This window comes from Manis javanica, chromosome 13 (genome assembly GCF_040802235.1).
Source record: "Manis javanica isolate MJ-LG chromosome 13, MJ_LKY, whole genome shotgun sequence".
NCBI classification, from domain to species: Eukaryota; Metazoa; Chordata; class Mammalia; order Pholidota; family Manidae; genus Manis; species Manis javanica.
The window spans coordinates 96,320,893-96,344,384 of NC_133168.1; the positions used below are offsets into that span (position 1 = coordinate 96,320,893).

The 23,492-nt window shown below is 58.7% G+C and overlaps 1 protein-coding gene across 1 annotated transcript in view; it reads left to right on the forward strand.

The window, feature by feature from the left end:
* Positions 1 to 23,492, forward strand: part of KDM4B (lysine demethylase 4B) — a 117,564-nt gene that overhangs the window by 26,634 nt on the left and 67,438 nt on the right. The window contains 4 exon segments of the mRNA XM_037018188.2: positions 11,157 to 11,322; positions 15,886 to 16,061; positions 16,557 to 16,671; positions 18,733 to 18,926. Of these exon segments, the coding sequence (XP_036874083.1) occupies positions 11,182 to 11,322; positions 15,886 to 16,061; positions 16,557 to 16,671; positions 18,733 to 18,926 (626 nt within the window). The 5' untranslated portion in view covers positions 11,157 to 11,181.

A 23,492-nucleotide genomic window follows, 5' to 3' on the forward strand; every position in this document is an offset into this window, starting at 1 on the left:
ATGAACATCCTTGAGGGGTGTTTGTCTCTTGGGGGATGCTCTTGGGGGACACCTCTTCTGTAACATCTGTGTGGACAGATTCCATAGCGGGGCCCTCATGTGCTGGCTCTGGCTGACGTCAGGTGCTAGCAGGGCTGTGGGGCGAGGGAGGCTTCAGCCGGGCAGGTGGGAGAGGCTGAGGTGCCCTTTGGAGGGCCCCTGGCAGGTTACCTGGCCCAGGGGAAGGTGTGTACAGCCCGAGGTCCAATCATTCCGTGGCGTGGTGTGGCCTTTCAACCCAGGGGTTGTGGCCTAGAAAAAAATTAGTGAATGCAGTTTAATGGGTCCTGCCTAGGACTTTAAAAACCAGATTAAAGTAAGATAGCAAATGTGAGTGTCGAGAAGGTGCCTGTCGGTAGGGTGTCCCTCGGTGGAGCTGTGCTGTCTAAAGGGCCTGGAGAACTGGAGAAGGCGTGCGGGACTGTGTTCAGCAAGGCCGGGCCTGGCGGGGTGAGCTGCCCAGCCCAGAAGGTCGGGCTAGCAGAGACCACCTCATTGGCAGAGCCCCTGTGAAGGCGCAGAGGCAGGGAGGGGCCTGGAGACTGAGGGCCGCTGGGGGTTTGGGGGTCTGCAGAGGCGGAGGTGGGAAGGTGCAGGAGGTGGAGTAGTGGTAGTCCCAAGTGCCACAGCTTGTGGGGCCACCCCCAAAGTTTGGAGTCTTTTCCTGTATCCATGTAACAACTGTTGGAGTGTCTCTGCCTGTCTGTCAGTCCACTGGGTTGGACCCTATACCCCATGGTGCCTCGGCTCTGCATGTCTCTCCACCTCCTGAGTGTGTGAGTGACACCACCGTGTGGCACTATCCGCATGACTTCCCCCCTGGTAGGGGTCTTCCTTAGCTCTGGGGGTTTTGAGGAGACAGAACCTCTTGTCAAGCCCTCAGTAGGTGCCTGTACCTTAAGGTTTCCAGAAGCTTCTTTGGTTTAATTTGATTCCTTCCTGGAGGCCCTCACTTCCTCAGCTACTGATTTTTAGGAGCTGAGCTGGAAATGAGCAGTCATTAGAAGACTTTAATGGGGAAAGTGCTTACAGTTATGGATTTTCGTGTCTTGCAAAGTCGCGAGGGTTTGGAAATGTCTGGGTGCCCTTGGGCTCCATGTAGCTGTTAGAGTATAATTTGGAATTAAGATTTAAGCATGTATCAATTTAGTTAATCATGCGTTTATTTTGTGCATTTTAGGAACCATCACCATTGCTGGAACCTGACAGAAATCCTAGCCAGCTATCGGGGCTTCTCATTGCAGCCGCAGCTTCCCAGTACATCCTGGAATTTGGGAGTAAGTGCGTGGGTCCCTGGGCCCAGGTGGCCACGAGAGACCAAGCTCTGAACGCCATAGCTCCTTTGCAGGGCATCTGTTGGGCCTGCCCGCACACTGAGGGAGAAGGTGGGCTGTGTGTGGTCCTGAGGTCCTGGGCGGTCAGGGTCCAGGTGTTTAGACAGAGGTGTCTGGGCGCCCCTTCTCTTGTCCATATGCCCACGTGTGTCCCTTCGCCTGTCACCGTCCAAGGGCCTGAGCCTCACTTCCAGAAGTGCTAAAAACCCTTGTGCATTTTGGGTGACACTGTGGTCGTCCAGGCTGAGCTGCCCAGCCTGTGGGACACCACTTCTGGGCTCATGGAGGGGCACACTCACCCCACCTCAAACCCTGCACGAAATGGTGACCAGTCACAGTGCTGGGGGTAGGGAGGTCTTTAAAAATAGAGGATTGTTTTTTACAGGCTTTTAAAAGAATCCCATTGCCCAGCTGCTCTGAGTTCAACTTGAGGCTGTCCACCATCTCCTGCACTTTCTGAACAAACCGGGGGCAGAGGTGGCCTCTGAAGGTGGGCCAAGGTGATGGCTCATAAGAAGAGAGGCAACGACTTTGTCACCTGCTGGCTCACAGGCACCAGGCAGGGGGTGGCCTGGGCTGGAGGGCTGGTCGGGATGGGCTGCAGCCTGTGTTCGCACGTCGCCCCCTCCTGGTGGCCTGGGAGAGGCTGCCTGGGGTGTGCTGTTGGTCTTGGCTCCTGTCCAAGGCCACGTGGTTCCTTAGGGCCAAGCGTGGACCAGCAGGTCCATTTCCTGTTCAGGGACTCAGGGAGATGGGCCGTGGGGCCGAGGGACTCCGCTGGAAGGGGTGAAGGGAATGGTTTGTTCCTTGAAGGTAGACTTGAGGCATCAGGATTGGCAACTATGGCCTGTGGACCAACCTGGCCCGCTGTTTTTGTAAATAAAGTTTTATTGGCACATAGCCACATCCATTCATTTCCACATAGAGCTTCCTCACAACCGGAGAATTGGGTGGTTGTGACAGACTGTGTGGCCTGCAAAGCTGAAACCTTTGCTGAGTGGGCCTGCATGGAAAGGTGAGCTGCCCCCAGTCTAGGTTAGCTTGTTGGTGGCTGGGGCAGGATGGACCAGGCCCCCATCGACGGGTTTGGAAATGGTCACTTCTGACTGTGCCTCCTGAAGCATTTTACCTTTGCCTTTGAAACTTGTGCTTTGTTGCAGGACAGTCAGTTCTCTAAAATGCGGTTATTCTCTTTGTACCCAAAGCAGTGGGGTGCATTCTGTATATGTAGCTTGCCTCGGCTGGGTAACTTTTTCGTAGTCCCTTGAGAAAAAACTGAGGTCATTGTGACTTCTCATCTCCCTTTATTGGCCCATTTTACAGCTGAAGAAACTGAATGCAGGGACTGGAAGGTATGAGAACATTTTTCTCAGGAATGAGGGGGAAGTGAGCAAGGTGAACAGGTGGGTTCACTGTGGTCTGGCAGGTCGCACGTAGGCTACCTAGAACTTCGTAAAAATTAATTTTTGTAGGGATATAATCCAATACCATAATAGTCACCCTCTAAAGTATATCCTTCAGTGATTTTTAGTATGTTTGCGGAGCTATGTAACTTCCCAATTCTAGAATATTCTGTCACCTTGAGAGAAACCCCATGCATTAAGCCGTCACTCCCCACCTCCATTCCTCCTTGGCAACGAGGAACCCACTTTCTGTCTGTGGATTTGCCTGTTCCAGGCATCTCACAGAAATGGGACCACACACTGGCTCTGTGTGTCTGGCGTCTCACTGAGCACCGTGTGCTCAGGGCCCGTCCATGTTAGTGTGTGCCAGTTTCACTCCTTTTCATGGCTGTGTAACAGTCCCCTGTGTGGATGGACACGTTTGTATACCCACTCACCCATGGAGAGCATGTGGGTTACACCCACGTTTGGGTCCTGGGAATTCTGTGTGGACATGTCATTTCTGGTGGGTGGACATCTAGGCGTGGGATTGCTGGATTAGAGGGTCACTCTCTGCTTAGCCTCTTGAGTTACGCGTTTCCACAGCAGCTGCCCCATTTCACACTCCCACCTGCCGTAGGTGAGGGCTCCTGAGATTCGGAAGGGACAGTCAGACCACTTTACCTGCTCTCGCTGCGGGTGAGCTGAGCTGGAGCCCTGAACAGCTCGACGTGGGAGGAGGAGCCACAGGTCAGCTGGACTTCTCCCCCCGCCTCTTTGCACCCCCGCTGGCTGGCTGCTTATTCACTTCACTGTAAAGATTTCTTTCTCCCAAACACATTTCTAGGTCTACTTTTCAGGTCTGGTAGTTTGTTACCTCACTGTAAGAAAAAACATGTCTAGAATACCTGTTTTTATCTCAGTGAGCACAGATGGGTGACACCCATGGGCTAATAAAAGACATCTCCTGTCGTGGGCTGGGGGATGGCCCTGCTGTGACATCATAGGTCTTTGGGCATTTCCCCCTGGAGTATCAGGACAAGACCTTTTGTTTTTTAAGGTAAGACAAATACTTAAGATGAAGAGTCCAGTGTGGCCCTAATGCAGGTTTCTGATAAACACTTTTCGTTTGCTTCCGTCGGTTTTCAACAAGGCCCCCAGCCGCGGGGGACATGTGACCGCTCATTCATTTTTCTCTTCTGCAGTTCGGAGAGTGCCTAGGTGAGAGGAGCAGGTACTGAGCTAGGACGGCACCCTCCTTTCAGAGCCCCCCAGCCCCGGGGCATCTCCCAGAGCGTGGCCCTGGTCACTGCTGATCAGCACAGTCCCTGGGGTGCCGCTCGCTTGCTTTGGGATTGGCTCTGGGGGCGCAGGGATGCGGGAGGCTGGATTGAGTCCAGCCCCCAGGGAACCTCTGCCCTGTAGCTGCCCTCCCACCCTTAGGTCTCTTGGGGGCTGGGGGCTTCGCGTGGAAGGACCTCTGCCCCAGGGTTGTCTTGACGCCTCCCCACTGGCTTGTTCCTGTGTGGGAACGATGAGGTATAAGCCTCATAACGCAGAGGTCCTGTCCGTTGGGGTCTGACAGGGATGCAGGTGCCATCGTGAAGACGCAGGCCAAGGTCGTGTTGGGGGATGGGGACAAACCACCAGGAGCAGCTCCATCTGCCTTGTTTGGGCTGCTGGCCGAACCCCACAGCCAGAGCGTGGCAGCTCGTTGTGCTCCATGACCTAGTGCGCTGTCCACGCCTGCCTAAGTGGGCGCGGGACAGGGTTGTAGACCACTGCGTGCAGCTTGGCCGTTTCTGATTTTCTAGAAACTGCTTTTGTCTGATGAGCATAAGCAGATGTTCCTATCTTTCTGAGGTGCACCGCACAGCAGCAGAATCCAGGTTGGAAAGACATGGTGACCATCACATATTTCTGTGCCTGAGGCATTTTTCACATGGCATTTGTGTTAGACTGAAAAGTGCCCCCAGAGATGCCCGTGTCCTAGTCCTGGGACCTGGGACTCTGCAGAGGATGGAGCCCTGAGCCGAGGCTGCAGCACCTCTAGAAGCTGGAAAAGGCAGGAAACCTGTAGAGCGCCTCCAGGAGGGCCCAGCCCCTGTGAGATCTGGTGGGTGCCTGGCCTCCGGCACGAAGGCTTAACACGATCATATTACAACACATAATTTGTTCCAGCAGCCGAGGGGGTGAACGACAAGGTTATAGCCAGTTCCCCTTGTGTACCCTTCGGACTTTGTGCATCTCTCAGGTAAATGGTAGGGCAGCCATCAGCCTGGTGCTCCAGGCTGCCCAACCTCTTAGGTGCCCACGCAAGCCCTGTCCAGACACGCCGCCTTCCTCGCAGCTCTTGACCTCACATGTCTGAGTTGCCCTGCGCGGCCCTGGCCTCTGGGCTCTGACTTCCTGCCTCTGGGCTCTGCCTGCTCTGTCCCTCTTTCACCCCTGCGGCTCTTCCAGTCAGTTCTGTGGGGTTGAGCCAGATCTGGGGGGCCTCATCTGGGGGCCTCATCTCGGGGGCCTCATCTGGGGGCCCGTGTCCCACTTGGCTGTGCCCAGCACTCCCGCCCTCGGCCTGCCCTCGTTGACCACCATTCTGGGCTCCGTGCTCACCTGGGCCTCCCAGCAGACAGGGGTGGCCTGGGGAATGACCTGCCTCCCTCCTGCCTGCACAGGAGCCTTCTGTGTGGGCCCAACAGGTCAGAGGAGGCCTGCAGCCTCTAGATTGCTTGTGTGACCCGGCGACAAAGTGCAGGTCAGAGGAGGCCTGCAGCCTCTAGATTGCTTGTGTGACCCGGCGACAAAGTGCCAGGCCCTTGGGGACTCTGGGGCTGCCTCTGAGGTCAGTTCCGTCTCTTCCCCAGTGAAAGAAGAAAGGCCACTCCTGGGCCTACTCCTGCTCCAGGGCCCCCATCCCCGTGCCCTGTGGTGGGAAACCCTGACCTGGGAGCAGGGGGCCCCCGCCTGGCCACGGGCTCCCTGGGAGGTTTGGGCTCACCTGGTGGCCATACCGGGACAGGGGCTGGGGTAGAGAGTTGTGGAAGATACTCCCCCCTTGGGGCAGGGGACAGGCCCCCCGGGAAAGACCTGGGTCCCTGGGGAACCCTCAAACTTCATGCTCGTAGAGCTCCGAGACTTCAAAACGAGGCAGCCCCCTGGTTAGCCTTAGTTGTAAGGTTACGTTTTTTCCCAGGGTGCTCCTCCCATTACAGCGAGTACTGTATTCTTGTCAAAACCTCGGGGTGCAGATCCCGCCCATTGAGTTTCTGGGAAACACCTGCCATCAGGCCTCATAAGCTCCTAGAGTTGGAGGCCAGGCCCTGATCAGTCAGAAAATCCAGGCCAGTTGTTGGAAAAAGGGTGCCCCTTGCCAGTCGTCTCATTGCTGAATTCTGGTTCTCAGAGGCTGTCACCTGGCCGCAGGCCACTCACCCCTTTGAGCATTTCCCGCCCAGCCCCTGGGGAGGCCCTCAGGGCTCAGCGCACCCACCTCTGTCCGGTTCCTGGGGGCTTCTCCCTGGGCTGGGGCCTGGATGTGCGGGACAGCCCCCTGCTCCTCGGGAGGTGGCAGCTGTGCGGGTGCAAAGGAGCCTCGCCCAGCCAGGCGGTGCAATGCCTGCGGGATGGAGGCCTCCTTGGGATCAGCCAGAGGGTCCCCACCTCAGCCCAGCCCATGAGTCCTCACGTTTGAAGACCTTGGGTGAGGTGCCAGTCCACGGTGCATGCTGGACCTGACCGGGTGACAGTGACTCAGAGAGTGGCCCAGACCCACTGCTAGCCAGGTCAGCCTGGCCCCAGGTCTCCACTCTTGGCACACACCTCTGGGCTGCTGCTGCTGCTTCTGCTCCTAGGTGTCTGGAGGAGCCGAGAGCCACCCAGGACAGCGGGGTACTGCCCTCTCCGTGCTGTGAGGGTCGGCCCCAGGCCGTGGGCTGCTGATGGCCTGTGGACATCAAGCTAGAATGGCTGAGGAGTCAGGCCCAAGCTTTGCAGGGTTCCCTGAACAAATGGCTTAAAAAAAATCCTAGTTTTATTAAGATAAAATTCACATCTCATTCAAGTCCTACTTGAAGTATGCAGTTCAGGGCAGTTCAGGCTAGTGGGTGCAGATGCTGCTCTGAGCCTACGAGTGAGGAGCAGAGGGAAAGGGCCGCTTTTCTTTCCTGATTGTGGCTAGAGGTGGGCTCTCCATGCCACGGGGACCTGCGGGCTGAGCCCTTGGCCACCTCTGCCTGCACCCAGCGGCCCACAGGCAGGAGACCCCGGTGAGGGATGCTCCTGTGGCCCAGCAGACTGACCTGGGCTGCAGAAGCCCCAGCAGAACACATAGCAGAAGATGCGCCACTGGGCAGGTGGCCCTGCGGGCTCACGTTTGCCACTGTCACTTTGCTGTATCTACACATGTGTTTTTTGCCAAAGCATTTTATGTGTTACAGCCATGATGCTCCACCCCGAATACCTCAGTTGCATCCTGGGAAGAGCCTTTCAAAACTCCCTATCATTTCATGGTGCCCTTTTTCACGTGTCCCCAGACGTCTTTATGTAGCTTGGGGCTGTGATGTCTGCTTAGTCTGTTTTGGCCAAGGAGAGCGCCGCTGGGTTTTTGCAGGTGGAGAACCCTCTTTTTTTCTTTCCTCCTTCCCTCCCCACAGTCGCTCTTTCTATGTATGTGGGTGGGTAACAGCTTTATTGAGATAAGCATTCACCCACTCAAGGCATACAGTTCCGTGGGTTTTAGTGTAGTCACAGAGTGTGTACCCATCACCACAATCATCCTGAGAAGGTTTCCATTACCTGGAAAGGAACACAGCCCCTCTTAGCCTGGGTGTGTGTCTGGCGTCTCTCAGTGAGCGAGCACCTCGTGGTCAGGGTCCGTGCACGCTGATGTGCACGTCCGAGCTTCACTTCGTTCCTTCCCACTGCTGAGTGACATTCCGTGTGCGATGGATCTCGTGTGTATTTGGTCATCCGTTGTGGCACCTCAGCTGCAGCCATGGGGTCTGAGAATCGCAGGGCCCAGAACCCCAGCTGTAAAATCATGACATTTCGCCCACTGTGAACATTTGTGTACAAGCCTTTGCGTGGACACATGTTGCTGTTTCTCTAGGGTATAGTCCTAGGAGCAGAATTGCTGGATCATATGGTAACTCCGTGTTAACGTTTTGAGGACCCGCCAGACTGTTTTTCACGGCAGCTGCACCATTTCCATTCCAGCCAGCTGTGTGTCAGGGCTCGGGTTTCTCCACGTCCTCCCCAACCCTTGTCATTATCTGTCTTCGTTATGATGGCCATCCTGGTGGAGGTGAAGTGTGTACCGTGGCGGTTTCATTTGCATTTCCCTGATGGCTAATCACGTTGATCATCTTTTCATGTGCTTTTTGGCTATTTGTGTATTTTCTTTGGAAAAATGTTTATTCAAGTCCTTGGCCCACTTTTTAATTGGGCTCTTTGTCTTTCATTAGAGCCCCATCTTTTTGGCACAGCATTCTCTTGTCAAGAGCACATTGTTCCTTCTGGCCTGTTCTGTCAGTTTCCTCTTGGGGGCGCTCACTTTGTGTTCTGCCCCTGCAGTATTTCCAGTAAAGTGGAAGGTTGGTTCAGGGCTGGCGTTCAGTCAGATTCCTTTTTTATTTCTTAAGTATGTACACGTCTGATTTTTATTTGCCCTCCTTGCAAAAACATGTCACGGGTATGGAGTGTTGGGATTTCAAACCATCTTAATTTTCTTCTTCATATTTACCTATTAAAAGCCTTCATTCCAAAGCGGCACAAATAAGACAGAAACAGAAATCCCACGCAGGCCCGCTGAGCTGAACCTGGGTGATGGGCGGCTGAGTCACGTCTTTCCTGCCAGGATGCATATGCAGAAAGCTCACCTGCTGGCTCTTCATCTGCTCTCTCCTCCTTCCGGATGAAGGCTCATCTCAATATTGTGTTGTGTAGGGGGTTCAGGGGCACGGCCTTGGGGCTGCCCCGGCTCTCCCAGGGACAGGCTGGTCCTCGGGGGCTGATGGGGGCTGGGTGGGGTGGGGGTGGATGGGCGGGAGGCATCCTCCATGCGAGGTGGCACGTTCGTCTTGGCCCACCCCAAGGAGCTGCGACCACACGTGAGCCAGCCTGGGTGGAGCAGCACGAGGAGCAGTGGGGGACCCAGGCACGTGACCCCGCTCAAGGGGCCCTGTGAGCTCCTCAGTGAGCCGCGAAAGCGGGTCTACGGTGGGGAGCGGACGGGCCATGTCCGATGCGTGCAGCAGGGTGAGGACCTATTAGTGGTAAGCTGTCCACTGCCACCCAACTTGGACGCTGGCCACAGCCGGCTGAGGATGTGACCTCTGTACTTTTGCTGGCCACTGAGGGCATGGGACCGAGTGATGGATTTGATCACCCATGCAGTGAGGACACCCTCAGGAGCCAGGGCTTTTACCAGTGGGTGTGGAAAACCCTGGGGGTGGTGAGGCAGATGGCAGGACTTGGGGGGCTCTGCTGATGAAGCAGAGGAAGGCTGCAAGCAGTGGCTGCAGCTTGTTCTTGTCCCGTTCATGCTGGTGACTTGTGTCTCTGCTGAGGTCCCTGCCCAGGGAGGCCTCCCTGCCACCTGCCCTTCCATGGCTCCGTCCACAGCTGACAGCCCAGCTCAGGTCCACACTACTGTTTGTAAGGTGATTGGTGTCAGGGTCTGCCCCCCGGCCATGAGCACCCCAGGACAAACACACAGTGGTCTGCTGCCCGGCTGGGAGGCCCGAAGGGAGCCTGTGTGGCCCCATCTGGGCTGGAGGGGAGAGGGCGGACAGGGATTCGGGTACTGGTCCTGGGCACAGGCGAGGGGGCCGGCTGGATGGCACACCAGTGAGTGCCGAGAGCTGGGCAGGGCTCCAGTGGGCAGCCTCCTGGGTGGCAGGCTGGCTGTGGCCAGGGCCCTCTGGTGTCTGCACCTCCAGAGGGGAGCCTGTGACGGCCCTTTATAAACCTGTCTTCACAGTGGTTCCGTGACCCTGCCCAGAGCTGTTGTCACTGTCACAGCACTCGCAGCCCACCGTGCACAGCTTTGTGGCTGCCTGTCCAGGAGAGGCCTCGAGACTCACTGTGCACATGGTTGGGGGGCCAGGGTGGGGTCCCAGCCCATCAGGACCCTCGGGGGCCTTCCCTGGCAGTCTTGCCATCAGAGCAGAGTCTTAGCCTCCAACCCCCTGGCCGCATCCCTCTGTTCCCCAGGCAGAGATGAGGTGTCCAGGGCCAGACCTTGACAGGGTGCCGAGAACTGCCCGCCTTGGCTGTGACTCCTGGGCTCGTGCTGCCCTCTAGTGCCTGCGTGGGGTAGCGCCTGTGAGAAGCCCGGCCACATCCTGATGTCAGGGAAGCCGCTCCAGGACGGGTGGCTTCTTGCCTTTCCTTTCTCAGCCCGACTCACCGTGGCGGCGGAGCTGGGCTTGGCTGACTGTCCTCCAAATCCTTGGGTCTGTGTGCCCTTGGGTTCTGACCTTCTCCAAACCCTACATCCCCCTTGCCATCTCAAGTTTGCAGAATTTAATCTGCCATCCAGGCCCTTCCCCGGAGTCTGTCATGGAGTCCTTTCCTGCACGCGGTGGGCCTCCAGCTGCCCCACTGGGTCCCTGTAACTTCCGGGACAGGAGGGGCCATTGCAGCCTGGGCTTCCTCACTGAGGGGACCCCGACCCCAGACACCTGCAAGGAGTAATCGTGGGGCCAGCGGACTTGGCCACGCCCCCCTGTTCTATGTGAGAACCATCAAGGCTTCACGTCATAACCAGGGGCCACGTGGAGCTTGTCTGATCTCAGCACACGAGCTGTTCTGGCCAGGCCTTTGACTCTCCTGGTTCCCAATTCCTATCTTGGGCTGCCTGTGCGTCATTTGCACCTGGGTTCTGCTGACAGGAGCCAGGCTGGTACTGGAGTGCCCCACGCACTGCCCACAGTGGGTGCTGCCCAGAGTAGGGGTGCCCCTGCTCATGAGTTTGCACCATGAAGGACACCCCACCCACACTCACCTCCGGAAGCCGGCCATCTGCTGCCGTCCTGGCGGGCATGCAGCTCCGAGGTAGAGGCATTGGTTTGAAGCCGATGCCAGCAAACCTAGCTGGGTCCCTGATAAGAAAAGCCTTTATTTCAAAGCGCCCCTGGTTTAAAATTAGTGCTCTGGCTTCCGGTATCGCATTGGCTTTTAGAACTAGGACGCCTCTGTTTTTAATTAGCTGATGTCATTTTGGTCTTTTGCGCCAGCGCAGGGTGGGAAGTTGCCTCCAGTGTCCTCTGGCCCCGCTTAGCTGCAGCCCACTGCCTTGTCTCCCGGAGGCCGCGGTGTTTTAGCGGCCTCCGAAAGGAGGAGACCCCCTGAATGGTAGTGGTGCTGATACGCTCACGCTCTCTTGTCTCCCTCGCAGGTGCGGTGGCCCCTCAGCTGCAGCCATGGGGTCCGAGGATCACGGGGCCCAGAACCCCAGTTGTAAAATCATGACGTTTCGCCCAACCATGGAAGAATTTAAGGACTTCAACAAATATGTGGCCTACATCGAATCCCAGGGAGCCCACCGGGCAGGCCTGGCCAAGGTGGGTGATGCCCTGTCCCAGTGCAGGTTTTCACCAGCCTCCGCCTGTGCATGTCCTGGATCACCAGGTCCTGGTGTGGCCATGTCCGAGGGCAGCACGTACCTGTCAATCTGCTGTGGAGCCACAAACGTTATGGAGTCCTTCCCTTATGCCAGGCACTGTTCTAGGCACTGAATTCAGAAGTGACTCCCCCCTGAAGTATGGCAAGGACAGGGGCCAGCCCAGGGGGCAGTGGGTACCCAGGGCATTGTGGCAGGGGCTGTGAGCCGGGGCAGGTTCCCAGGGAGTTGATGTCAGGAAGGCCTTCGTTTTTGTCTGTTTCTATTTAAACAATTATTGTTTTTTGAGACAGCAAATTAGTTGTGGGCAAATTCAAACAGCGACAGGGTGTAGGGTGTAGGAGAGTCGCTGCCGCTCCTGCCCCAGCCCCATCTCCCAGCCCCGCTGCCGCACCGTCACCAGTTCCCTGTTTCTCCGTGAGTGTATCACGTGTGTGTGTACGTGTGTGCGATTACAGACAGGAAGACAAGCAGGCCCGGCGTGGCTTCTGAGTATGATGGCTGTGTTTCCTCACGCTCCCATGACCCTGTGTGTTTGGCATTATAGTCCTATCATCGGGAAGATTCGCAGCCTGTTTGTTTTGGGTTCTTGTTTTTGTTTCCTGTACGACTATCACTGTTTCCGAGATGCCTGGTTCTCTGTTCTATGAACCAAGAGGTCGGTGAGCCTCTGCTGCACACTGCCAGGTAGTATGTGCAGTTTTGTGCCTGGGCACTGTGGCCCCTTCTCGCTGCTGTGTGGACAGCCCGCAAACCAGCGGGCGTGGCTGGGCGCCAAGGAAGCCGTTTAAGGATGCTGGAGTGTGTGCCTCTAGGATTTTCACTTGTCCTGAAATCTTCCCCTTCTGTTATTGTTCCTTAGCTATTTAAAAATGAAAGAAAAAAAAATAACATTAGTGGTTCACAGGCTGGATTAAAGTAGGCGCTGGGCTGCCTGCGGCTCGCCGCCCCCTCACCAAGGTCGGCCCCTCTCCCAGCTTCTTTCCTGCCTTCACCCTCCTCCTAGGAACCCTGGGGAATGTGCTGGCCGGGGTTCTCCCCTCCTCCCCTCAGGAGTTCTTCACGCAGCACCGAGGGGGGCTCTGCCCGGCAGAAGGATCTCCCTGTCAGGAACCTCCCGCTGCCCAGGGGCCAGGGCAGCGTCCCCCTTTCCTCAGCCTCAGTGCTCACTGCCGGTCTGGCACCTCAGGAGGGGCCCTGGGCCGTGGGCTGTTGTGGGGAGTCTAGTCCTGGTGTGGGGGGCCCTTTCTTTCCCTCGGAATTCACTCGCCTTGTCTCCTGTCCCTGGCCTCGGTCTGCCTTGCCCTGGACGCACAGGCCCGCTGGGCAGCGTGTCTCAGGTCAGTTTCTGGGGCAGCGCTAGGGCGCCTTGGGCCCCACCCAGCACCTCTCCCGCGCCTCCCCTCAGCGCTCCTGTCTCATCACCTTGTCTCCGGCTCCACTTCAGCCGGCCTCCCCGGCCCTGTGTTCCAGCATTTTCTGTGTGTGGCTGCTGTGACCCTCCCTGTCTCTACCTGTGCCCGCCAGTTGCCTTTCGTCCCTTCATGCCCCTGCTTGCCTTGAGCCTGGACGTCTCTGCTGTAAGCCCTCCACTGCAGTGGAGCCACTTCCCCTGGTTTGGTTGGACCCACGGGAACCCGTCGGACTGGGCATCCTGTGGGATGTTCTCAGGGTGTGGGTCCCTCTGCCTTTGGTTTTGTGGCTCTTTCCCACTCCTCTGAGCTGGGACTGCTTTCTCCCTGACAGCTGCCTGTGGAAGTGGGGGCAGTGTGGGGGGCCCGGCGTTCTGTGCAGTGGAGGGGCGGGCAGCAGCACCCCACTGCGGTACCAAAAGGTCCTGGCGACATAATCAGGCCGACACATGTGCACACACATCCCTTCCCCTTCTCCCAGGGACATGTGCCGAGCCTTAGTCCCTTGGCAGCCTGCTTGCCACTCTGTGGGGACTGGTGCGTCCAGGGGAGCATGCACTGTGGCCCCGGGCACCCCTGCTTCTCTCAAAGCTCTCAGGCCCGCCAGCCCCTCTGGAGAAGGGATGTACTGTCCTGCTGGCTTGAGTGAGCTCTGGAGGTGCAGTGCCTTCATCCTGGTCTCACTGGCTTTGGCTGCCCTTTTCTGTGTGTGTGTGTGTGTGGGTGGGTGTGTGTATGTGGGGGGGGGTGTGGTGTTGGGGCTTCTTGTTTCCTCAAAGCTGTATTTGGTCCCCACCCCTCACCCCACCACAGCTCTGTGGGGCCTGGGGAGCTGGGTCAGGTAAGCGTTCAGCAGACACAGCTAGAGTCAGGCTGCAAAGCTAGACAGGGCTCTGGGGTCCTCGGGGTGCCCTGTCCTGCTGCTTAGCAGCTGTGCTTAAGGCCGACCCTGGAGGCAGGAGATAGCTATGGAGGGGCATGGCTCCGGGTGGTGGGGGATGGGGCGGTGCGGGGCCCGAGCGAGGGGTCAGGGTGCTTCGGTGTCCTCTTCAGTGCTCAGGTGCGTCCCTGGGGACCGGTCCCAGCAGGCAAGTGGTTCCCTGGCTCCTCTCAGCCACCAGCCCTGCCACCTGCAGAATGGCTTTGGGACCCAGTGACCTCAGGGGGCAGAGGCTGGCCCTTGCTTCCTCCCCTCCCGAGGTGCCCTCATCTTCTGTCCCAGCTGCCCAGACACTCCCAGGTTTGCTGTGCAGCTTGCACCTGGGCCCCCCACCTGGGGCCACCACGATCCCTGGGGTGTGTGGCCTCGTCCCTCCTGGCCTTGGCCGAGGCCTGCCCAGAGCTCCGAGGAAGGGTGCCTCCAGGCCCGCAGGCACCGGGGGGCCATCAGGGTGCTCAGGATCTTTGAGGTGGCGGCCTTCAGGTGACCTTCCCAGAGAGCCTCCTTTCAGATCCTGACCTCCCAGAGGTCGGAGCATCCAGTTGCTTCACACTGCCTCTACCCTGACGGGTTTTCCCGAGGCTTCAGCTCAGAAGCTGGAAGTGGGCCTGGTTCACGTGGCCTTTCAGAACCTGCTGGTGTGTGTCCGGAAAAATGCAGATCACATGACTGCAGGCAGCCGTCACGCGTGTGTCCGAAGCGCCCTCTGAAGTTCCTAAGGCTCCCCCGTGATTGGGAGGGCCGGGCCGGGAGCAGAGGGCCTGCGGACCTGGCGGGGAGAGCAGGGATCCGGCCGTCCCTTCACGCCCTTGTCCGCAGACCCCTTCCTTTGCAGGATGTGCTCACTCCGGGAGGCGCAGGCCCTGTTTTCTGTGTTTTGTGTCTCCAGCCTTGGTGTTTTAGTTGATCACCAGACCCTTCAGATTCTTAATGGAAATCAGAAGCTGTCAACCAGCAGGCTGACCTCAGCACCCTGTTGTCACACAGCCTTGTCCCAGACACGGGCACCCCAGGAGCTGCTGTGTCATGGCCATACTTGACACAGAAGGGAGAGGACATGCACCAGAAAGAGCCTTGACTGACAGTCATGTCCTGTAGGGGTGGCGCCTCCCCATTAACTTAGAGGAGGGCTCCCAGCCTCAGTGCTGCCGACGTTGGGGCAGGTTGTTCTCTGGGAGGCCTTGCTGGGTACTGTGGGGGGCTGCGTAGCACCCCTGGACCCCACCCACTCAGTGTGGGTGACAACCAGACACTCCCAGTGTCCCCTGGAGGACAGGATCACCCTGGGTGGGTGAGACCCGCCTTCCTCTTATTGCCATGTTGTCATTTGTTTGTGTTTGGGCTGTAGTGGGTCTGCGCCAGGGCTGCACCTTCCTGCTGCTAACAGGCACCCAGAGAGTAAGTTTTTTCCTGGCAAAGCAAAATGTTTTCTTGCACACATGTGTGCAGGGGAGTCTGTGAGCACAATAAATGTGTTTCGCTTCAGGGAGCCCTGACACCAGGCCCTTCCCGGGCCCGCAGTGTGCCTTCCTGGAGAGGGGCAGGGCGGGCGTGAGAGCCTCAGCCCACAGAGGGTCAGGCCTGGGTGGCCGCCTGCTGGCCCGGCTGCAGTGACAGGGCATGCCTTCGCTCAGAGGTTGCCTCAGGGCTGTCCCCTCACCTGCTGCCTGTCCCACTACCCCCTCATCTCTGACGGTGTGTGTCATCTGCCCGCTCCCTCATGGGCCTGTTTCCCAATGTCTCAGCACCTTGAACTGGTTGCCTCCTTGTATGTGTCAGTGAGACGGGCCCTGGGGACGAGGTGGGCTGTGTCACTTCCTGGTCTCACTGGGGGGACCTGAGCCGGGCATGCAGTGCTGTCTCCCACCCACCGGCCCCTAGGCCCACCCCCTCCCTGCTCTCACTTTGTGATCAAGCCCAAGTGCATGGGGGGCCCCTGGGGCTTTCCAGGCTGGGCCGGCTGCACAGAACCCAGTGGGCAACATCGGGTGGGCAGGCTCTGCCCTAGCGGGGGTGCTGGCGTCCACCTGGACCTGGATTCCCTGGATGTTGGATAAAGCGCCCCAAGGAGAGGCGCTGGTCTCCCCGGGCCGCCAATGTCCATTGCCACGTGCCATCTGGAGGTGCCCCTGACTGCCCCTGTGTCTTTCAGATCATCCCCCCAAAGGAGTGGAAGCCACGGCAGACGTACGATGACATCGATGACGTGGTCATCCCGGCCCCCATCCAGCAGGTGGTGACGGGCCAGTCGGGCCTCTTCACGCAGTACAACATCCAGAAGAAGGCCATGACCGTCGGAGAGTACCGCCGCCTGGCCAACAGCGAGAAGTATGCGGCCGGGCCCAGGGCGGGGGCACAGAGCACGGCTGTGCTCAGAGTCCGCCAGTTCTTACAGGGCAACGACTGTACCTTCTCACCACCCAGGGCCTCGCTGCCCTCATCGCTGACCGCTGGGGGCTGTCCCTGCAGGGCTCCCCGATCTCCTGGCTCACTGAAAGCTGGGGTGTTTCTGGCCGTCTGTGCTCCCAGCCTGCGCGTCCTGTGAGGGAGGGCATTGTCTGCCTCTGGGTCCTGGCCCCATGACAGCACCTGGCCTGCCGAGTGTTCTTAGTCAGCCCAGGCCCAGGCCAGTCAGCTGGCGCGAGGTGGCGAGGCCACCGTGCTGGGCACTTCCCTCGCGTGGCAGTAATCAGACCACATCCGCGTCCTCCTGGCTGTGCCCCAGGGCCGGACAGCAGGTGCTCTGAGCAGAGCCCCGCTGCAGCGTACCCAGCATGCACCGGCCCTGCACCCACGGTCCATTGCTGGCATGTGTGCCCACAGGTACTGCACCCCCCGCCACCAGGACTTTGATGACCTGGAGCGCAAGTACTGGAAGAACCTCACCTTTGTGTCCCCCATCTACGGGGCTGACATCAGTGGCTCCTTGTACGACGACGTAAGTAGTAGGCTGGAGGTCCTGGTGAAAACGGGGTGGGGCTGCCTGTAAATGGCGGAGGGAAGGGGTGCAGAATGGATTTCACCATTTAAGCTAAAGTGCTGCAGAAAGCTTACGGGCTTTCCATCTGGGCCCTGCCTACAACCATGTGCCTGCTCAGGTGACTAGAGAAAGAATCCAGGGCTTTTCTGACTTGCAGAGTCTTTTCTACAAATGTGAGAGCCCCCCACCCTGATCCTGCACCCTACGCTCAGCTGCCAACCTTGGCAGCCCCATCTCAACACTGTCCCCCTAAAAAAGTGGCCCTGAGAGCCTCATTCCTCCTCCCAGGGGCCTTCAGGCCCTGGTTATTCTGGTACTTTTCTCCCCAAGTTCCTGTCGTGCCCCCTTCCTGGAAACCTGGAAGCCCCAAGGCTTAGCTGACCAGGCTGCCACTGGTTCACCCAGATCTGGTCCCCTTGCTGGGCTGGGTGGGCCCTGGGGACACTGGGGCGATGGAGGGGCCTCTGCTCCTTGGTGTTTGGGCCTGTAGGCCAGACACTGGGCAGGACTTGATGCTGAGGCCCCAGAGCAGTGCTGGAATTAAGCAGAGGGAGGGCTGAAGGGGGCCCATCATTTTTAGGGCGCAGTCCATTAACATTTATGGAACCTCCGATAACCTGGGGAAGGACCGATGAGGATTGATTTCAGATTTATGAAGCCCGACTCTCTTGGTGGTGTGCATGGGCCAGCCTAGGCTGAAATGCTCCGGCATGGAGATGGGCCATGCTGTGTCCATCTGTGCATCTGTCGGTGGACACCTGGGTTGTTGCCACTTCTTGGCTGCTGGGACATCCACACACAAGCCTTCACGTGGCCATGCACTTCACTTTTCTGGGGTGCATACCCACGAGGCTGCCAGCTCATGTGGACGCTCCACCTGTTGGTTTGAGAGCGGCTGCCCCATCGACCGTCACCTCAGCAGCAAGTGCTCGGGGCTCCGATTTCTCCCGTCCTCGCCAACTCTTGTTACTATCTGCCTTTTGATCCTAGCTGTCCAGTGGATGTGAAATGTGTCTCAGTGGGGGTCTGACTTGCATTTTCCTGATGGTCAGTGACAGTGAGCACCTTTCAGTATGCTTATTGACCGTTTGTCTCTTCTTTCCGGAGGAACATCTGTTCAGATGCTTTGCTGGTTTTTGAGTTGGGTTATGTTTCTTTTTATTATTGAGTTATTAGAGGTCTTCATATAGATATAAGTCCATTACCTAATAAGTGATTTGCCAAAGGATTTACATATGTTTCCTCCCATTCTGTGGGTTGTCTTTTTCTCTTGATGTTCTTTGCAGCATGGAAGATTTTAATTTGATAAAGTCCCCAGTTTATCTTTTTATTTTCTTTTACTGCTTTTGTGCTGTGTTCTGGGCTCCTGCCAGGGTCCACCTCGCAAAGACCAACTGCTGATCCTGCCACGTCACAGCCTGAAGCGTGGACAGGCGTGGGTGGCACAGGGGATCTGGGACGTGAGAATGCTGATCACTCGGTGTCTCAACAGGCCTGGAGGGTTCTCCAGGGACTGGAAGTTGATTAGCAAGGATTTTATGAGCTCTTATGACAAGAGGGGGTGTGTTACTAGGGCCAGATAAGTCTGGTGGGTGGTGATTCTGGCCTTCGCCTGGTCCCCAAGTCGTCTCCTCTGGCGGAAGATGCTGGAAGGGCTGTCTGGCACCAGTGCTGGGCTAGCTCCGCTCTGGGATTTTTTTCCTCCTTCCGTGTCATTGACTTTGAGGCACGTTAATTATTCACGACCAAACCACAGCCTTTGCAGCTCTGCCTTTACCGCCTGAGGTTAATGCACAGCTCAGCATGGGGTGAGTTGGCATCTACAGGGTGGGGGCAGCATGTGGTGAGTGTCATGTGTCTAGATGGATCTGGGCAGATGTGGGGCTGACGGGGTCCCATTGCGGCCCGGGGCTTGGCGAGAACATCGCTCAGCCTTCCTCTCCTGCCAGTGTCTGGGGGTGGCCAGGCCTGGTGCCCTGAGGGGCCAGCCAGCTGACCATGTGCTTGCCGCCCCTACAGGACGTGGCCCAGTGGAACATTGGGAACCTGCGGACCATCCTGGACATGGTGGAGCGTGAGTGTGGCACCATCATCGAGGGCGTCAACACGCCCTACCTGTACTTTGGCATGTGGAAGACCACCTTCGCCTGGCACACGGAGGACATGGACCTGTACAGTATCAACTACCTGCACTTTGGGGAGCCCAAGTCATGGTGAGGGTCGGACCATGGGGACGGGCAGACAGGGGGGCCGTTTGTGTGGCTCCTCGGGGGAGTGGCTGGGCCTGTGGCCAGGACTGTCAGGCGGCGGGGGGAACGTCGGCAGCTTCAGTTTGCCCGCCCAGCCCGGCTGGCTTCAGGGGCAACCTCGGTTGGTGATGAGAGGATGCACGCTCCCCAGAAACTAGCTTGCCAGTCCCTGGAGCTTGTGGCTTGCACCCAGAGTGCCTCACACTGAGCAGTGGCTGGCAGCAGGCCTCCTGCTGCGCCTCCCGGTCTGCATCAGGCAGAGGCTCTTGTGCTGGGTCTCCCCCCAGGGCTATGGGCCTCCCCCTCTGCCCACTGCTTGGCCTCCAGGCTGAAGGTGGGGGCAACAGGCCCCTACTCCCTGACTGTCCACGTGTGGGGCTGAGTTAGGCGTGCCAGCCCCTGGAGGCCACTCTGGACGATGGGCCTGTGTCCTAGAGTCTCGGAGCGGAGCGCCCCTTCACGCCCAGCCTCTGCTGCCAGGACAGCTCGGGGCGCCTTCCTCTGGGCTGCCGTGCTCACTGGTGTTCCCAGCAGGGACTTTGTGAGCAGGGAGGGCTTTGCGTCTCTCTGCCTCTCCCCAGCTGCTTGGAAGCTTCTGTTAGCTAGTCCTTGTGGCTCGGAGGGAGGCGGAGGGGAGGCCGGAGCCCTGGGAGCCGACTGGGGCTTGGGGGCTCAGCCGAGTGTGTGCTGCTTGGCGTGTTGTGAGCGGTGGGGGTGCAGCACAGCTGGGGACCCAGGCCTGCCCTGGCCAAGGCACCCCTTGCCTTGGTGTCCCGGCTGGGAGCTGACCCCCGAACTCTCATCTCCTTTAAGTCCCTGGGATGTCCTGAGCCCTTTGCCAAGGGTCGCAGGAGCAGGTGCTCTGAGAGGAAGGCCCAGAAATGGGAGGGCCTCAGGTGGGCAGCCAGGCCTCCTGTCCTGCCGTCAGCGGTCACCACCCGCTCCTCACCTATGATGGGGACAGAACGGGGCGTCTGCTCTGGTAGCCGGCTCCTGCTCAGACAGGTGGGGGGCACTGGGGACAAACGTGGTGGGGGTTTCAGGTGAGTTTTCCTTGGCTGCTGTAACCAATGGCAACAAAAACTGAGCTGCTTAAAACAACACTTAATTATTTTCTGACACTTGTGGGGTCTGGTGCTTGACCCGGTCTTGCAGGGCTACGTCCGGGTGCAGCAGGGCTGGCTCTTCGGGGGCTCGGGGAGAGCTGTGTGCGCCTCTTCCAGCTTCTAGGGGCGCCTCCTGTCTGCCCAGCCAGCAGGGCCATGCCTTCTCTTTCTCAGACCCTGACCTCCTGCCTCCACTTACAGGGACCCCTGTGAGGACCCTGCCCATTCAGGAAATCCAGGATCGCCCTCATCTTGGGGCCTTAGTCCCATCTGCAAAGTCTCTTTTGCCAGGAGAGGTGACATACTCCCAAGCCCCAGGCAGGGTGTGGGTGTCTTTGGGGTTTGTACTGTGCCGGCCACGGGCCCCAGCCATGGGTTGCACCACAGAGCTAGTTAGCGGGCATCCTGTTACATTTCCGTGGCTTCTTGTTTTCAACCATTTCTCTCCTTTTGGGGCCTTGGATCATCAAAACCTTGGCTGGGAGGTAGTTGCCTTTTGGGAAAAATGTGGAGGGATGGGGTTGGTGATGAGCATCTCACAGCGGCCTGAGTCTCACCCCGCGAGCGTGTCCTGAGCACCGAGCCTCCCTGTGCTGCCTGGGAGGCCCTGTGGCGGTGCAGCTCTGTGTGCCCACCACCGCTCTCGTGGCAAGCCCGCCCTGGGACTACATGGAGGCAGGAGGGCAGGGCGTGTAGCACAGCTTATGGGGGCTGGAAGGGCCCCTACAGGCCGGCAGCCTTCTGAGGAGCAGCCTTCTGAGGAGCAGCCCTCTGCTGCCCGCATAGATCACAGGCTTGGGCACATACAAAGGCATGTGTGTGTGTGAGTATATATGTGCATGTAAGTGTGTGTGTGTGTGTGTGCGCGCACGCGCCTCGGCCCCAGCTTGCTGGCCTGGGCAGTGTCTCGTGGTGGCGGGCTTTGGCTTGGGGGGACAAGCTGCCTGAGGGCTGTCCTCTGAGCGCCGTCCTGGCCCTGACACCGCGGCTCCCCTCATGGCCACTAGATGGCGGTCCTGCCCCTCGCTGGAGTCTGGGCTCCCTGTGGAAATTCCCCAGGTTCTTTCATCCTTTTTATAGACTCCCGGACCCGCAGTGATCATCCCCGAGCCCCTGGGGTCAGCAGTGGGCGGAGAGCGAGGAGGGGCGGGCGGCTCTGCTCAGCCTGGCCGGGGTGCCCTGGTTTTGGTTGGGGTCCACCAGCCAGTAGGATTTTAAGGGGGAAAGACCCACGTTTTCCTTAAATAATGGAACACAAAAATGAAGGCAAAGAAAGAGAAAGCAGCCTCTGCTAGGTCCCGAGCATGCTGGCTGAGGGCCAGTTGGTCTCTCGGACGAGGCCCTGCCTGGCATGGGGTGACTGGCGGGCAAAGCGTGTTCTGGGGAATGTGGCCCTGTGGTGGGCGGCACCAGTCCCAGCAAGGCTGAGGTGAGGAGTGGCTCTGGGGGTCCTGCACCGAGGCTGCTGGGGTCGAGGGTGGTTGGAGGCAGCAGCATCTGCCCGGAGGGAGGAGAGGTGTGGGGATGGTCCCTGGAACTGGCCTTGGCAGGGATGAAATGTGAGGAGACCGCCTGTTGCCAGCAATGTGGGGTCTAGGCCGCGGCCCCTGAGGACCGCCCTCAGCACCTTGGCCCCCTGCTGTCTGCCCAGGTGGCCCCTGCCACCCACTCCCCACCCCGCTGGCACCCCTTCCCACAGCCCGCTTCTTGAGCGCGCTGGGGAAGTAGTCAATGGGGTGGTGTTGGACACAGCAGCCGTTCCTCCGAGGGAAAGAATGTTCTTGAAGGCACCCTGACCTTAGTCTTGGTCTCTGGTCCTGAAGTGGAGGAGGATGAATGTGGCCGGTGGGCAGGGGCTCCTCAAGGTGGGGCTGTGTGGGGTCCAGCTGCAGGGGCGACCACCTCCCCCCACCCCCAGGCTCCCTGCTGGCACCCTGCCTGCTTTCTCCCTGGGACCTGGGTGGGGACCCAGACACTGGTCCTGGACCCCATGCTCATCCTTGAGAGCAGAGACTGCTGGGTGACCACACGCCAGCCATGTCTGATGTTGGTGTCAGGATCTCCCCACTGGACTGTGGACCCTCCGTGTCCCCAGCCCCTTGCGCAGACAGGGGGATCGGTGGCCATCAGGAGAGCTGGGTGCTGGCCCCTAGCCTCTCGGAGCCTTGTGGGTGCCATTTGCGTCATGTGGAGCTGGCACCGTAGCAAAGGGATCGGGTCCTTAGGCCATGCTTCCTCGGAGACTGACGTGGATGCCGGCCCTGGGGGGAGCAGATGGGCGCCTTCCCGCCCTGGGCCCTGGTCGGTGGCAGTCTCTGGCAGATTGCCCTCACTCGCTCATTTCCCTGCTTCTCTCGTGTCTGCAGTAGCTTAATTGCACCCATTTCGGAGTATTTCAGTAGCGTTTTTTTTTAAGTGTCGACGTACTCAGGTTTACAGCATTTTATGAGCCTTTCTGAGTCTGTTGCTACTTTGGTAGTGTGATTTGTGTGTCAGAGTGACGTGAACAGCCTGATGTCGATAAAAGCTTCGAAAGGCCGGCGTTATGTGGTGCTGTCAGGCAGCAAGGCTAAGAATATCTGAAGCGTTTAAGACGGGATTTAAAATAGAGCCGCCACTTGCAACTTACCCCCGACTGGCCTCCCACAGCCCAGGAGGTCAGAGAGGCCAGGAGGGTGGCGGGTGTGGGCCTGGGGGAGGCAGGGCGGCTGTGTCCTGATACTCTCAGGGCCCGACAGGGCAGTGCCAGGGTGGTAGGGCAGCGGGGGGCCTGGTGTCTAGAAGGCCATGCCTGTCGTGGTGGCTTGGCTGGAGGTGACATCCCCATGGCCTATCCCAGGGCTGCCCCCAGGATGACCCCCTGGGCCATCTGCCCCACAGCCTCGGGCAATGCAGGCTCGGTGTGAACTCGCCCACCTGGTGGCGGCTCACTGTTCTCAGGCAGGGCACTAAATGATGCATGAGCAACAGGACCGCCGTGTAGCCTCCTGTTGTTCTGCGCACAGGGTGGGGGACGTGCTGCAGAGCTCCGGGCCCCTGGGCAGGGCAGCCAGCCAGCCCCACAGGGCATTCGCGCTGTGACCTTGGCCTTCAGGCTCATGACTGGGGCGCCCATCTGGTGGATTTTGGGGGCTTCCCTAGCCCTTCCAGCTCTTGTCCTGGTCCTGGGATGCCATCTCCCAGGTGGCCATGCCAGCTCCCTGAGTGGGGACAGGGAGAGGGCGCACTGATTGTGCTCCCGCAGAAGGCCTGTGGGAGGCCCTGGGTGTGATGAGCGTTTCCCCCTAAGCAGAGTCTGTGGAGGGGATGTGTCGGGAGCCGGAGAGGCAGGGCGCTCCCAGAACTCCACGCCTCCTTGACCTTTAAGAAGCCCGAGCCAGGCAGCAGGGAGCAGAGAATTTTTCCTTTTGATTCAGCTGAAACT